The following is a 12,620-nucleotide window of genomic DNA, read 5'->3' as shown; positions in this document are numbered from 1 at the left end:
TTTCGCACCGTAACATGAGAATGTTATTTGGTTAAAATTAATCGAGATATGGGATTGCACTTAACTACTTCCCATATAACACAGTTTTAAATTCCATTACTTTTCAGTATGCAAATCAAGCATTAGCTATTGTATAGATATCGCATTTGTGGATCCCAGTTCCTTCCAGTTGACTTTATACCGCATATGTCGGTCAATAAGTGAGTTATGTTATTGCAATTGAGAGAGCGTGTTTTTTCAATAACAGTGTATCTTTGTGTATAAAATGGAGAAAATCGGGTGAAAACTTTCCCTAGCCCCAATTTAACTAATACCAGGATTTTTGAACATCTGGTTGACTCTACTGTTACTCTTTATAAATATATTGGCTATGGCATGTGAGGTATTTTAATGAATTACAATTAAACCATTTAGTGAAATTAAGTGTATAGGCCTTCTTAAAAATTATATGACTTAGCATTGAATATGAATGAAATTGGCCTAAACTTTAGTCCAAACCTTATATCCCTAATAAATTCAATTTTGATTCTTTGGTTGACGTTTTTCACATCAACACAATATATTAAATTTATCATCTTTGGTCACTATGGCCAGATACTTGATTAATACCTATTTTAAAATACAATATATTTTGCTGACGGGAAGTAAAATATTACTATAAAACGAATTGAGTTTATAACGTATAATATACATATTTTACAGATATCACGGTCCCACTCTTCATTATATATCCGAAGCAATATTCCAACCTCACCAAGGGAAATCATTATATACGAGTATATCAAATTGGTCTTGCGGAAAGGCCTATGTCGCCAATGCTGATACAGTAAATTGGATTAATGAGATATCTCATATATTTGCTGACATAAAAAGTCAGTCTAAAAGAGAGATACCTTCATATTTGGTACATATGCTGTATAGGGCCAAGGTATGGACCAATTTCGATTATTTTTAATTTTTGTATTCTAAACATGTCGGTTGCTTGAGCTACCTATTATAAAGGCAATCAAGCTGATGGCATTCCATCGAAAGAGGGCGTTATTATATTCTAATCTAATATAATTTCTAATGCGGGGTAACCTTATTAAAATTTAACGTTTCTGTGGTAATAAGTAGTTAAAGTGTTTTTTTACAAATTAGTTGATCGATTTTATAGAATTTTAAGTTTCCACTTTATTTAGTAATTAGTGTTAAAATAATGTGTGTTGCCTAGAATCTTCGTTTAATTGATATATTCGTTATTTGTGTTTCGTTTTATTATTTTTTTTTTTCATAGAAATATACAGTTTATTAGATGGCTACTACACATATTACATATTTAGTTATGTTTATTTTTTTCATTCGCTTATATTTTACATGCTAATATTACAATTAAAAAACAAGAAGCTTTAAACTTTTGTAACTTCATAGTTTAGTGGCAATGGCAGATTTTTTGTGTTCATTTTTGTTTATATAAACAATATAATTAAGACTTGGGCAAGTACTTTTCGACAACATATTATAATCGCTAGAAACTATAATGTGACCGTCATGCTGAAGATGAGCATTTTCTAGTACGCGACATATGGGTAATTAGGTATTTTAAGGAATTCATAGCAATTGGTTACCAAAAATGTTTTTTTGGTTCTAGGATTATTTTGAATTAATAAAATATTTCGTTTGATTTCGTCGATTTTTGAGAGTAGAGTTTCATAAAGTTACTCAATAAAATTTACTTTAATTATATAATGGTATATAGCTTTTGGGGAAAAACAAGATTAAGAACTGCTGCTTATGTTGAATTTTTTATACAAACTGTACATCTAGATACTCGTTGCAGTAAATTGCCTGCTTTGAGTGTTTGCATTGCGGGGCGTTGGAACTGTTCATTGTTCTCAACTGTGACTAACCAAAAACTGGTCATGGTTTCGTAGAAATGGCAGTGACCCTTAGCGCCATTACATTCGATGAACGGCGTGGCGCGGAAATCTTCCAAACATGAACCGGGCGATGCTAGTGCCTGACCACCGCCGCCATTACCCACAGCAGTGTGCTAAAATGGAATAATAGAAGAGAAAGTTGAATATGTTTATATGAAAATATGATAAACGGTGGTGAAGGAGTAGACATTACCATTACAAAACTGTAGCCTATCCATAGGCTTTCCCATCCGTTGGGACAATCTGGAATGGTTAAAGATTGGCTATGTACAGCGATTACATTCGCAGGTGCCTCGCAGACCACGCAACGCGATATGTATTTACTGATCTCATTGTTGTTGATGGGCATCATCGGTATGGGTGCGGATGTTGAAAGCCAGAAGGTTTTATCGTTTCTTGAAGCGTAATTGCATATATTATTTTGACCACATGACATCACTGGCAGTGTAGAGAAGCGGCGCACACAAGACCCAGCAGACCCGAGCTCTTGGTTGTGGGCATAATCGTTACCATCGACATATAACATTGAGTAACCGGTCCATAGTTCAATTTGGCCGCTAGGACAGCGCGGTACCTCTTCGGATTGACTGTGTTTGACAAGTAATATGCCAGTCAGGTAATCTTGTGCTGCTGTGCATGCCACACCGGATTCACCTTGTGGCCCAGGTTGGCCAGGAGCTCCATCTCGTCCTGCTGGACCAATCAAACCTCGATCACCTTTTAGTCCGGGACGTCCTGTTTGACCAATTAGACCGGTCATACCGATTTCACCTTTTTCACCGCGTTCACCCTGTAGGCCGGTTAAACCACGTGGACCAGGTGGTCCTCGTTCTCCTTTTTGTCCATCATATCCCGGGTGACCGGGTTCTCCTTTAGGACCTGGTGGTGGTACTAAACCTGGTTCACCCTTTTGACCAGGTGCTCCAGGTATACCATCACGCCCATCCCGACCCTTAGGTCCAGTCAAACCTTTCTCACCAGGTGCTCCTATTGGTCCAGGTGTTCCATCTAAACCTGGGTAGCCGCGATCACCTTTCAATCCATTGCGACCTACTAAGCCTTGTGGACCAGGCATGCCTCGTTCACCCTTTTCTCCCTTTTGTCCTTCAAAACCAGCCAAGCCTCTTTCACCTTTAGGACCGGGGAAGCCCATGTCACCTTTTTGACCATTTTGACCAGGTAAACCATCAGCACCCTCACGACCGGGCAGTCCCATAACTCCTCGATCTCCCTTGGGACCGGATGGGCCCACCGGCCCAGGTAAACCAATTAAACCGGGTACACCTGCGAGACCAGGTAAACCCTTTTCACCCTTCTGACCATGTACACCAGGAGCTCCTAAAACCAATTAAATTTTAATTTAATCATGAATCGTACAGTTTATATTTTGTTACCTTCGCGTCCGTTTCTTCCAGATCTTCCAGGCAGACCCTTTTCTCCTTTGATTGCTGGTCCAGGTGCACCAGGTTCACCAACAAGACCTTGATCACCTTTTAAACCTGGAACACCATTCAAACCAGGCATACCCACTGCACCAGTTAAGCCACGTTCTCCCTTTTGACCATTTAAGCCGGGTAAACCTTGATTACCTTTGGGACCTATAGGACCTTGCAAGCCTTCAACTCCAAATTCACCCGTTTCACCCTTATCACCTTTAATTGTAATTGGCATTGCATCACGTCCACTTTGTCCTGGGAGACCTCTTTCACCCTTGAGACCAGGGGCTCCAGAGAGACCAGCATAACCTTTAACACCTTTATCACCTTTAAGACCTTCCAGACCTATGGGACCTGTATCTCCCTTGTCTCCTTTTGCGCCAGTATAGCCGATTGGACCAGGTGCACCAGGCTCACCAGGCCTTCCTTCCAAACCAGGAGCTCCTATGGCACCTGATAATCCCATTTCACCTTTATCACCTTTTTGTCCATTTAAACCATTGAAGCCAGCATTGCCCTTTTCTCCAGGCTCACCATTAAGTCCATCGATACCATCGCGACCACGATCTCCTTTATCACCCTTCTGCCCAGGAAGCCCGTGAATGGGTATACCGGGGAAGCCTTTCTCACCAGGAAATCCGGGTGCACCAGGACGACCTTCTTCGCCTCGCAAGCCAGATAAGCCAGGTTCTCCCTTTTGTCCTTTTTCAGCCGCATCACCAGGTAATCCTTGAGGACCATCGAAACCAGGCTCACCTGTGGAACCTTTTTCTCCATCGAATCCAGGACGACCATCAGTTCCAGGAGGTCCTTGTGGACCAATATCACCTTTAGATCCCATTAAACCAGGAGCTCCAGGGGCTCCTCTAGGACCAGTTGCACCATCATTACCAGATAAACCTACTTCGCCTTTGTCTCCCTTCATACCTATATGATATAAATAGATTTTTTACATAAATGTATCTACATATGTATATGCTACACAAATATATATTTAATTTCTGATTTTAGAAGAAAATACCTACCAGGTATGCCCTCTGGACCAGGAGAACCACGCTTTCCTGGGGATCCAGGAGCACCTGTAAAGCCTTTAGGTCCATCATTACCAGGTGCTCCACGTTCGCCCTTAATTCCAGGCATACCAACATAACCGGGATTTCCAGGTTCTCCTTTGGCTCCATCACGGCCTTGAACTCCATCCACACCTGGTTTTCCGGGGGGTCCGGGAGATCCAGGAGGTCCAAGTGGTCCCGTGTCGCCCTTAGAACCAACAAGTCCAGTCTGTCCCGTCGGTCCAGGCAAGCCCGCATCACCTTTTTCACCAGGATAACCAATCGCTCCATCTGGACCTCGAGGCCCAATTGGACCAGGAATACCACGGTCTCCTTTCTCGCCAGACAGACCATCACGTCCTTGAGGACCAGGTGGACCAGCCACAGCGATACCTTGTTCACCTTTTTGTCCTCGCTCTCCAATTCGTCCAGGGGGTCCTCTAAGACCATCTTTACCAGGATTTCCGGGGGCACCCAGACCTCCAGGATTACCCTTTTCACCGCGAGGACCAGTCAAACCGCGTGGACCCACAGGACCCACTGGGCCTTGTGGACCTCTCTCACCTTTCTGTCCTTGGTCTCCCTGGTCTCCTTTATCGCCAATTGGACCCATTGGACCTGGCATTCCGGGTGCACCTCGGTCACCTTTGTTACCTTTAGCCGGCACTGTCAAGGCATCAGCGTCACAAGTTCCTGGGTCACCCTTTTGTCCAGGACGGCCACCAGTTCCTTTGTCACCTTTAATTCCATCACGACCTGAACGGCCTGGTTCGCCCTTAATGTCTATACCGGGAAGACCATCGATTCCGTCACGACCGGGATTACCAGGTGTACCATCTGTACCAGGTTGTCCAGCATAGCCCTTATCACCCTTGGTACCGATTTCACCCTTTGAACCACTTATACCAGGCATACCGCCCTCACCACGGTCACCCTTCAATCCAGCTGGTCCCGGAAAACCTCTTTCTCCTTTTTCTCCTTTCTCACCCTTTACAAGACTTAAGTCGATTATTGCATCTTTACCAGCAGGTCCTTCGGGACCAGGTAAACCGTCCCTGCCATCTTCACCCTTTACACCAGGTGGTCCATCCTTACCAGCAATACCATCAGCACCCCGTTCTCCAGGCGCACCAGTAGCACCAGGTGGACCACGCACACCGGGTTCACCAGGAAAACCATCTAAGCCGTGATTGCCCTTATCTCCTTTAAAGCCAGCGGGACATTGTGAGCATTTACCTCCCGCATCTCCTTTTGAACCCATATCTCCTTTCAGTCCGGGGTTACCGGGTCGTCCTTGGTCACCCTTTTGACCAGGCGCTCCAGCGCGACCTGGAGATCCAGGTCGTCCATACTTAGAATCACCTGGCGCTCCAGCATTTCCTTTGAAGCCCCGTTCGCCCTTTTGACCTTTAAGACCGGGAATACTGTTGGATTGAATAATTAGAATTTATTACTAAGTTTGAATGATCCAAAGTTTTTTGCTTACCCGGGAATACCGTCATCACCTTTAGAACCCATTTCACCAATTCCAGGAAAACCGGGTTCACCTTTTTGACCTTCCGGTCCTGGTGGACCAGTATGGCCCATAGGACCAACTGGACCTGAAGGACCTGTTCGACCAGCATTACCTTTTTCTCCTTTCTCTCCAGGAGGACCTTCAACACCAGGACGACCAGGTAAACCTAGGCCGCCCTTGGGGCCAGAATAACCTTGTGGCCCTGGAAGGCCATCAACACCATCCAAGCCTTTAGGGCCGGGGGCACCTGTATAACCTCGAGGACCTTTAGGACCTGGTGCCCCTGGGGAGCCTCGGCCACCACCAGGAGGACCTGGAGGACCAAGCAATCCACGTTCACCAGGCTTTCCAGGACGCCCGGGCTCACCTTTGTAACCAGGTTTTCCAGGCAAACCGTTTAAACCAGTATCACCGCGATCACCTTTCTGGCCTGCTGGACCGGGAGGGCCAAAATTTCCTTGCCGTCCCTAAAAAATACGAACAACCATTTTTCGATATTGCAAAATATTCGCTATAAGTCCAGCTTTTAAAAACTTACTCTGTCACCAGGACCGCCAGGTAAACCCTTTTCACCTTTCACACCGTCTCGTCCCATGTCTCCTTTTAATCCGGTTTCACCTTTCATGCCAGATGAGCCTGGTTCACCTTTTTCACCTCTTTCTCCCTTTTCACCTGTAATGCTTTTCTCTCCGGTTGAAGGTTTCACAGAAGCTGGTTCACCCTTTTCACCTTTATCACCCTTTTTACCGGGCTGTGGTGGTGCAAAACATGGTGCACCTTTGTCACCTTTTATACCTCGATCACCACGTGGACCTGATGGACCATATGGACCAGTATCACCACGATCACCTTTAGGACCCTGTTGACCTTCGGGGCCAGGATTACCCGAGCGACCAGCAAAACCAGGTTCTCCCTTTTCACCTTTAGCGTAATCTCCATTTTCTTTTGCCGGCTCACCTTTCTCACCCTTAACACCTGGCTGACCTGGATAACCGCGTGGACCAGGCATTCCGCTAAGACCTGGCAGACCAGTAAGTCCATCTTCACCATCACAACCATCTTTACCAGGAGCACCAGTAGCACCGGGGTTTCCAGAAATACCCTGTACACCAGGTACACCAGGCATACCAGGAATACCGGGTACTCCGCGTTCACCCTTGTAACCGCGTGGACCTATTGGACCGGGATCGCCTTTTTGTCCTTTATCGCCAGGCGGGCCTTCAGGTCCTGGATATCCAGACATACCTTTAGGGCCGGCCGGGCCGGCTTCACCGGGGAAACCGCGATTACCCTTTTCAGCAAAACATTTCGGAATGCAACCCACTGTGCCGGATGTACAATTTCTTGGTGGTCCATTTCGATTTGTTCCTACAGTATCTAATATCGCATAACTATCATCAATCGGTGTACGGGGAGGCAACGATTCATCTCTATAATGTTTTGGTGGACTATAAATTGCACCAGTATCGGCGGCAGTTTTCCAAAATTGCTAATTAATAAAAATGAAAAAACATTCATAAATCAAAAAAATTTTTTGCACAAATAATAATTATTCCTACCGCATTCGCGCCTAGTAACGCTCCTGCTATCGTAGCGGCAAAAATAAGCCTAAAAAAGGAAAATTCGAATTGTTAATAAAAGGTAACAGAGGCTTAGTAGAAGTAACTGTATATATTATGTGCACCACATATCTTATGGCGTTAAAGTAGGAATAACGAAAAAATATACTCCTCTAAGGAAGTATAGTGTTGGAATTTCTATGCACTGAAGTTGAGTTGTATTATTATAAGCTAATCGAGAAAGATATACATATATTATATATAACCAAATGATCAGAATGACGAGACAAGTTGAATTCCGAATGTCTGACTGTCTGTTCGTTTGTCCCTATAAGGACTTGAGTAAAAAGTGAGAAAAAAGCTGGTAGACGTGTTCTTTGACACTCTGAGGATACCAATGTTTTCAGAGCAGCTTAAAACGGAATGGAATCAAACAATTCAGTACAAAAGTCACCAAGTAGTAAAGCTATATCCACAAATTAGAAATAAACACACACGACCTTCAAATAAAGCTTATACCGTAAAATATTAAATGTCTTAAGTCATTAAAGAAAAACGCCAGAAGCATTCAATTTGGTATAAAATATGGTAGGCAATGGGTGAGGAATCGCCTACTTTTAGGTTAAATCTTATATCGTAAGAACTGCTCAACCAATTTTAACAACAATTATTATACTGAGATAATTATGTTTTTCTTCGAAAAAGGACGAAATCGGACTACAGCCATGCCTTCCTATTATATAACACAATTCCATCTGTTTCTTCTACTTTACAATATATAAATGAAGCACCAATTAAGATATCTGAATAAAAATTTGCAAAATCAGATCACAATATTTCAAGCCCCCAGATAAGAAATGTTGAGATCCTCATATTTCTGCCTATGGTTTTGACTTTTTACCGAAATTAGTGGTGAATCTCTCAGATTTCGCATAAAATTTAGAGCGTGTCGTTTCCTCGTTTTCCATAATATCATTTAGCTTTCAATTTAAATGGTATTAGTTTAGACCCCATACCACACTTGCACATGTCTGAAAATAATGTCCTACATTTGAGCTTCAAAAATTTTCAAACTTAGCCATTAAGAAATAGTTGTTATCTTTAATTTACATTTACATGGATTTACACTATTGCTCTATCTCTTCAATCTCTACAATCTCTTTCTTTACGTTGGTTACTCTACAAGTATATCGAAATATTTCTATTTTAATGTATACTTTCAGTCCAACACTCTCAAAAATTTATAAAAATTTTCCTCTTACTTTGTACTAAATATAGATATTTTAATATCTAAAGAACAACACTTGCTTATACATATGTACGAGTATGTAATAAGAGATAAGTACATTTAAGTTAATTTATGTACATAAAAAATCCCCCTTGAGAAGGTTTTATGTGCATATCCCATAAACTATAAGAGTTTACTCAAAACGACCACCTCGATTAAATAGGGATATTTTAAAACTACTAAAAGCATTAAAAAATACAACCTACCTAATACTGGATGCTTTTACATATGACTTGTTGTTATAGCGACACTTAAACCCAACTGAATAACCACAAGCCAGAAATAATATTAGAAATAATTGCTTAATCGAACTGTATTCCGGTAAATTAAGTAAAAATTGAGATATCTTAAAACTTTGTAAACCCTTGATACTCTTAGAAGTTTGGTGTTATAGGTGGACTAACTCGGGCTACTGTCAAAATACAATTAAACTTACTACGTTTCATTACTATATTTTGCTTCGTGTCCGAGATATTTATATTTAAATCAACTTAGTTACTTACTATATGATATACCACCATACTCAACCAAATAGGCTTAATTTAATATATTGGGCATATGTTTTGAGGAAATTATCAACCAGAGGTAGATGTGGACTGTTTGCATTACTCAAGTATACTCCAGAGCATACCAACATACTATTCGTAAAATAGTTTGCTAGAATGACGAAAATTATGTTAAATAGTATAGGAGAGCTGGGATAATTCGCGAACAGATTTCACACATTTTCGGCATTAAGCTATAGTATCTAATAATATATGTTTTCTTACATATTGACCGATATATGTGGTATAGAGCCAACTAAAAGTGAAAAATTGTGACATTAGGTATATGGGGCCTCCGATTTTCTCCAATTTTGACATTATGACATATCATAAACAGAAAAGATGTTCTCATATCTTCGAAGTTGTGAACAGTTTTGATTACTTAGGCATCTGCTTTACAAACAATCTCAGGCTTGATTTTAAAATCGTTTTGCGTCCATGAATACATTATACACAAGTCTTTCAGACGATGCACTCGATTAGGTCTGCCATTGGCTTGCGAGGGGTGGCTACTAGAAAATCTCTTTTGACGCTGATCGTAGCAGAAACCGTATCAGGACATATTAGTTTCGCTTTTACCCCACCGCAGGCGAAATAACATAATACTGAAGCAAAAGCTTTGAAGTTATTAAAGAAAGCTTTCTAATTCCATATTCGAACAAAATTACACGTTGTAAAGAGTAACATTTGGACTTGTGTGATTTGTATAGGCCTCTCTATATGTGCGCGAATGGCAGCCGAGCCACAAACTTATTTGAATATTGCATACATATACATAAATACATACACAACTACATTTTCATTTCTGTATTTACCTCTGTTGAAGAAATCTTCAGAAGAGCTTATTGCTTAGTTGTAGGCGACGAGATGAATATTGGGTTTATTGAAAGAGAACTAAACAAAGAGATATGTGATAAGAGAGTTTTCTTTGCTTAACGACTAGTGTTAACAGTGAAATTCGCACACTTTATGTATTTCAATTTTCTTAAGTGCTAAAAGGGTATTGAGGCAAAGAATTATTCGAAATTGGTCGCTAGTCTTTGAATGGTAAGCCTGTGAAACAGTTTTAAAACTTGAAATTTTTTCTTTGGCTGAAATATGCAAGCCTAAAATTCGTTCCGAAATTCCAGTATTACTTAGATTTTTTTGAGTTTGAGTATTATAAATGTATTTCTATTTAGTATACATATGTTAAAGAAATCCAGTGTCAGGTAAAATAGCAATGCGATTTCAAAAATCTTTATAGCAAATCAATGATGGGTAATATTTTTTTCACATTTATAATTTTTAATTATATAAGCTTGCAACTAAAGCACCACAGTCCACCTATGACTTACGAAGATCCAGACGATGGATGGTATTGCTTAGGAGCGTTTGTAACCGGATGTATCGATAACCGGATCTTTCATTAAGATCTAACGGAAGTAAGATAAGTTTTTGAAATTATAACGCCATAAGTAATGAAGAAATTAATAATATAAAAAATAATTTATTACAAGTAAAAATATAAAATAAACATTTTTTTTAGTTTTATGTATGTAATTCTAATTTTGCCGTCGGAATATAAATTTTATAAATTTATTTTTTAAAACACGCTTATATTTCTTCTTATGTTCGTTAATATTGAAACGCGTTTTTAAGATATATTTATTATAAAATTGAGATTATGTGGGGCCAACAAATAATGTTATTATTTCATAAAATTTTTTTTTTTCGTGCTAAAATAATACCAAAATCAGTTTATGTAGAAAATAAAAAATTAATTATTTCTATTTGCAATTTATTTTGTTTTATTTTATTATATTTTTGTATGAGCTATAGTATGTACATATTTTTTTCCTAAGCGCGAATATTCGCAGTTATTGCTTAAAAATTAGAAAATGTATTTGTCGTAACTTAGGCAGGGCTAAGTTGGCACTTACCGCTTCCAGTGGGGCACCATCATGCCCAACGCTCAATGCAAGCGCTCCTTTCTCACTTTATCCAACTTTTTAAATTAAATAGTGAACAGCCTTAAAAAATAATATAAACGTTTATAAGAGTTATGAAAAAAATTAGTATATAATTATTGAACGAAAACTTTTTATTAAGCAAACAACACAGGAGGCACAGTAAAAATTACTAATAATATTTTGACACATTTTTTAATTGAACACTTTACATGGTATTAATTTTTTATAAAAAAAAATTATTTACTTTTTAATTGTTGCCACTTAGTTCAGTTCGTAGATTTAATTAAAAGTAATAATGAAGTAAAAAACAACTAAATATAAAAAAGTCCACGTATTTTTTTATCGTTTATTAAATATTCATTTGTTTAACTAATCTTCTTTTTTTTCGTTTAACTACATAACGAACGGAATAGGAAACACGAAAATATTCAAAATTAAAATAAGGCGAATTTATTCTGCCTCAAACCCCATCAACCCTGGCGCGTTGTGCGGGTACGACGGGCTTCCTAAAGCGATCTAACACTATGGATCGTCTGGAGCGGACTGAATGCTCGAATTGCCGACGCAGCTAGACGAGCATAATTCCCGCAAACGCAGCAAACACTAACACCAACAGCAACACAAACAACCACAAATGAAGAAACAAAACACAAGAAAGAATAAATGTACGACAAATGAAGACACAAAGTGCCAGTGGCGCACCAGAACTAGAAGCAGCCACTTACTTTAGAAGGCAACACTCGACTAATTATAGTATAACTTCCAGCCAACGGCAAACGTTCACTAGCTGCCCGCCAACCAAGATCCCTCATACTCAATCACGTCGTATGCTAAATACGGTATATGTACGATAATTCTGCTCATGTGTGTGTGTGTGCGCACGGTATTGACAGCATAATATGTGTGAGAGGCACAGCTCACACGGATTGTTGGAGGAGATAGAGCACTCACTGTGCCAGTAAATGATAAGCTTTATTCACGATCAGCTTTTCATAAGTACATGCACACCAGATACAAGATGTGCGCTCGGCTACACCGATTGTGCCAGACCATTGGTTGGCGCATTATGTTTGCGCCGATCTTGCGACATGCCACCCATTCATGACAACACCGACGTGCCGGCATATCCGTCGTGTGCAAATATATGTATATACATAGGTACTCCACCACTACATGAAATATGTTATGTAGTTACACATATGTATACAAGTATGATATATATGCTTATATACATATATGTATATGTTTCTGCGCAGGCTTTCAGCGATACAGCTTGTAACTAAATAGTCATATCAAATATGAGTTCATTTGTGTTTATGTATGGATGTGTGTGCCAAACGTAAAAATACTTGT

General features: G+C 40.0%; 1 protein-coding gene across 2 annotated transcripts; it reads right to left on the bottom strand.

Annotated features, from left to right (window-relative positions):
• Window positions 1-1,148: 1,148 nt before the first annotated feature.
• Col4a1 (Collagen type IV alpha 1) lies at window positions 1,149-12,029 on the bottom strand. 2 transcript variants are annotated; one of them, XM_036373480.2, is made up of 9 exons: window positions 11,993-12,029; window positions 11,238-11,327; window positions 7,483-7,531; window positions 6,462-7,412; window positions 5,894-6,390; window positions 4,381-5,831; window positions 3,314-4,282; window positions 2,113-3,257; window positions 1,149-2,032 (listed from the first exon to the last, which is right to left on the bottom strand). In XM_036373480.2, the coding sequence occupies exons 2-9, from the start codon at window positions 11,258-11,260 to the stop codon at window positions 1,772-1,774; spliced, it is 5,346 nt and encodes a 1,781-aa protein (XP_036229373.2). In that variant the 5' UTR covers window positions 11,261-11,327; window positions 11,993-12,029; the 3' UTR covers window positions 1,149-1,771. The 2 variants fall into 2 exon arrangements, with proteins under 2 accessions (XP_036229373.2, XP_014096194.3); XM_014240719.3 differs by lacking the exon at window positions 11,993-12,029 and adding an exon at window positions 11,512-11,941.
• Window positions 12,030-12,620: the final 591 nt, after the last annotated feature.

Source organism: Bactrocera oleae, chromosome 3 (assembly GCF_042242935.1).
Source record: "Bactrocera oleae isolate idBacOlea1 chromosome 3, idBacOlea1, whole genome shotgun sequence".
Classification (NCBI taxonomy): domain Eukaryota; kingdom Metazoa; phylum Arthropoda; class Insecta; order Diptera; family Tephritidae; genus Bactrocera; species Bactrocera oleae.
This window is presented reverse-complemented; position numbering and strand designations above follow the sequence as displayed.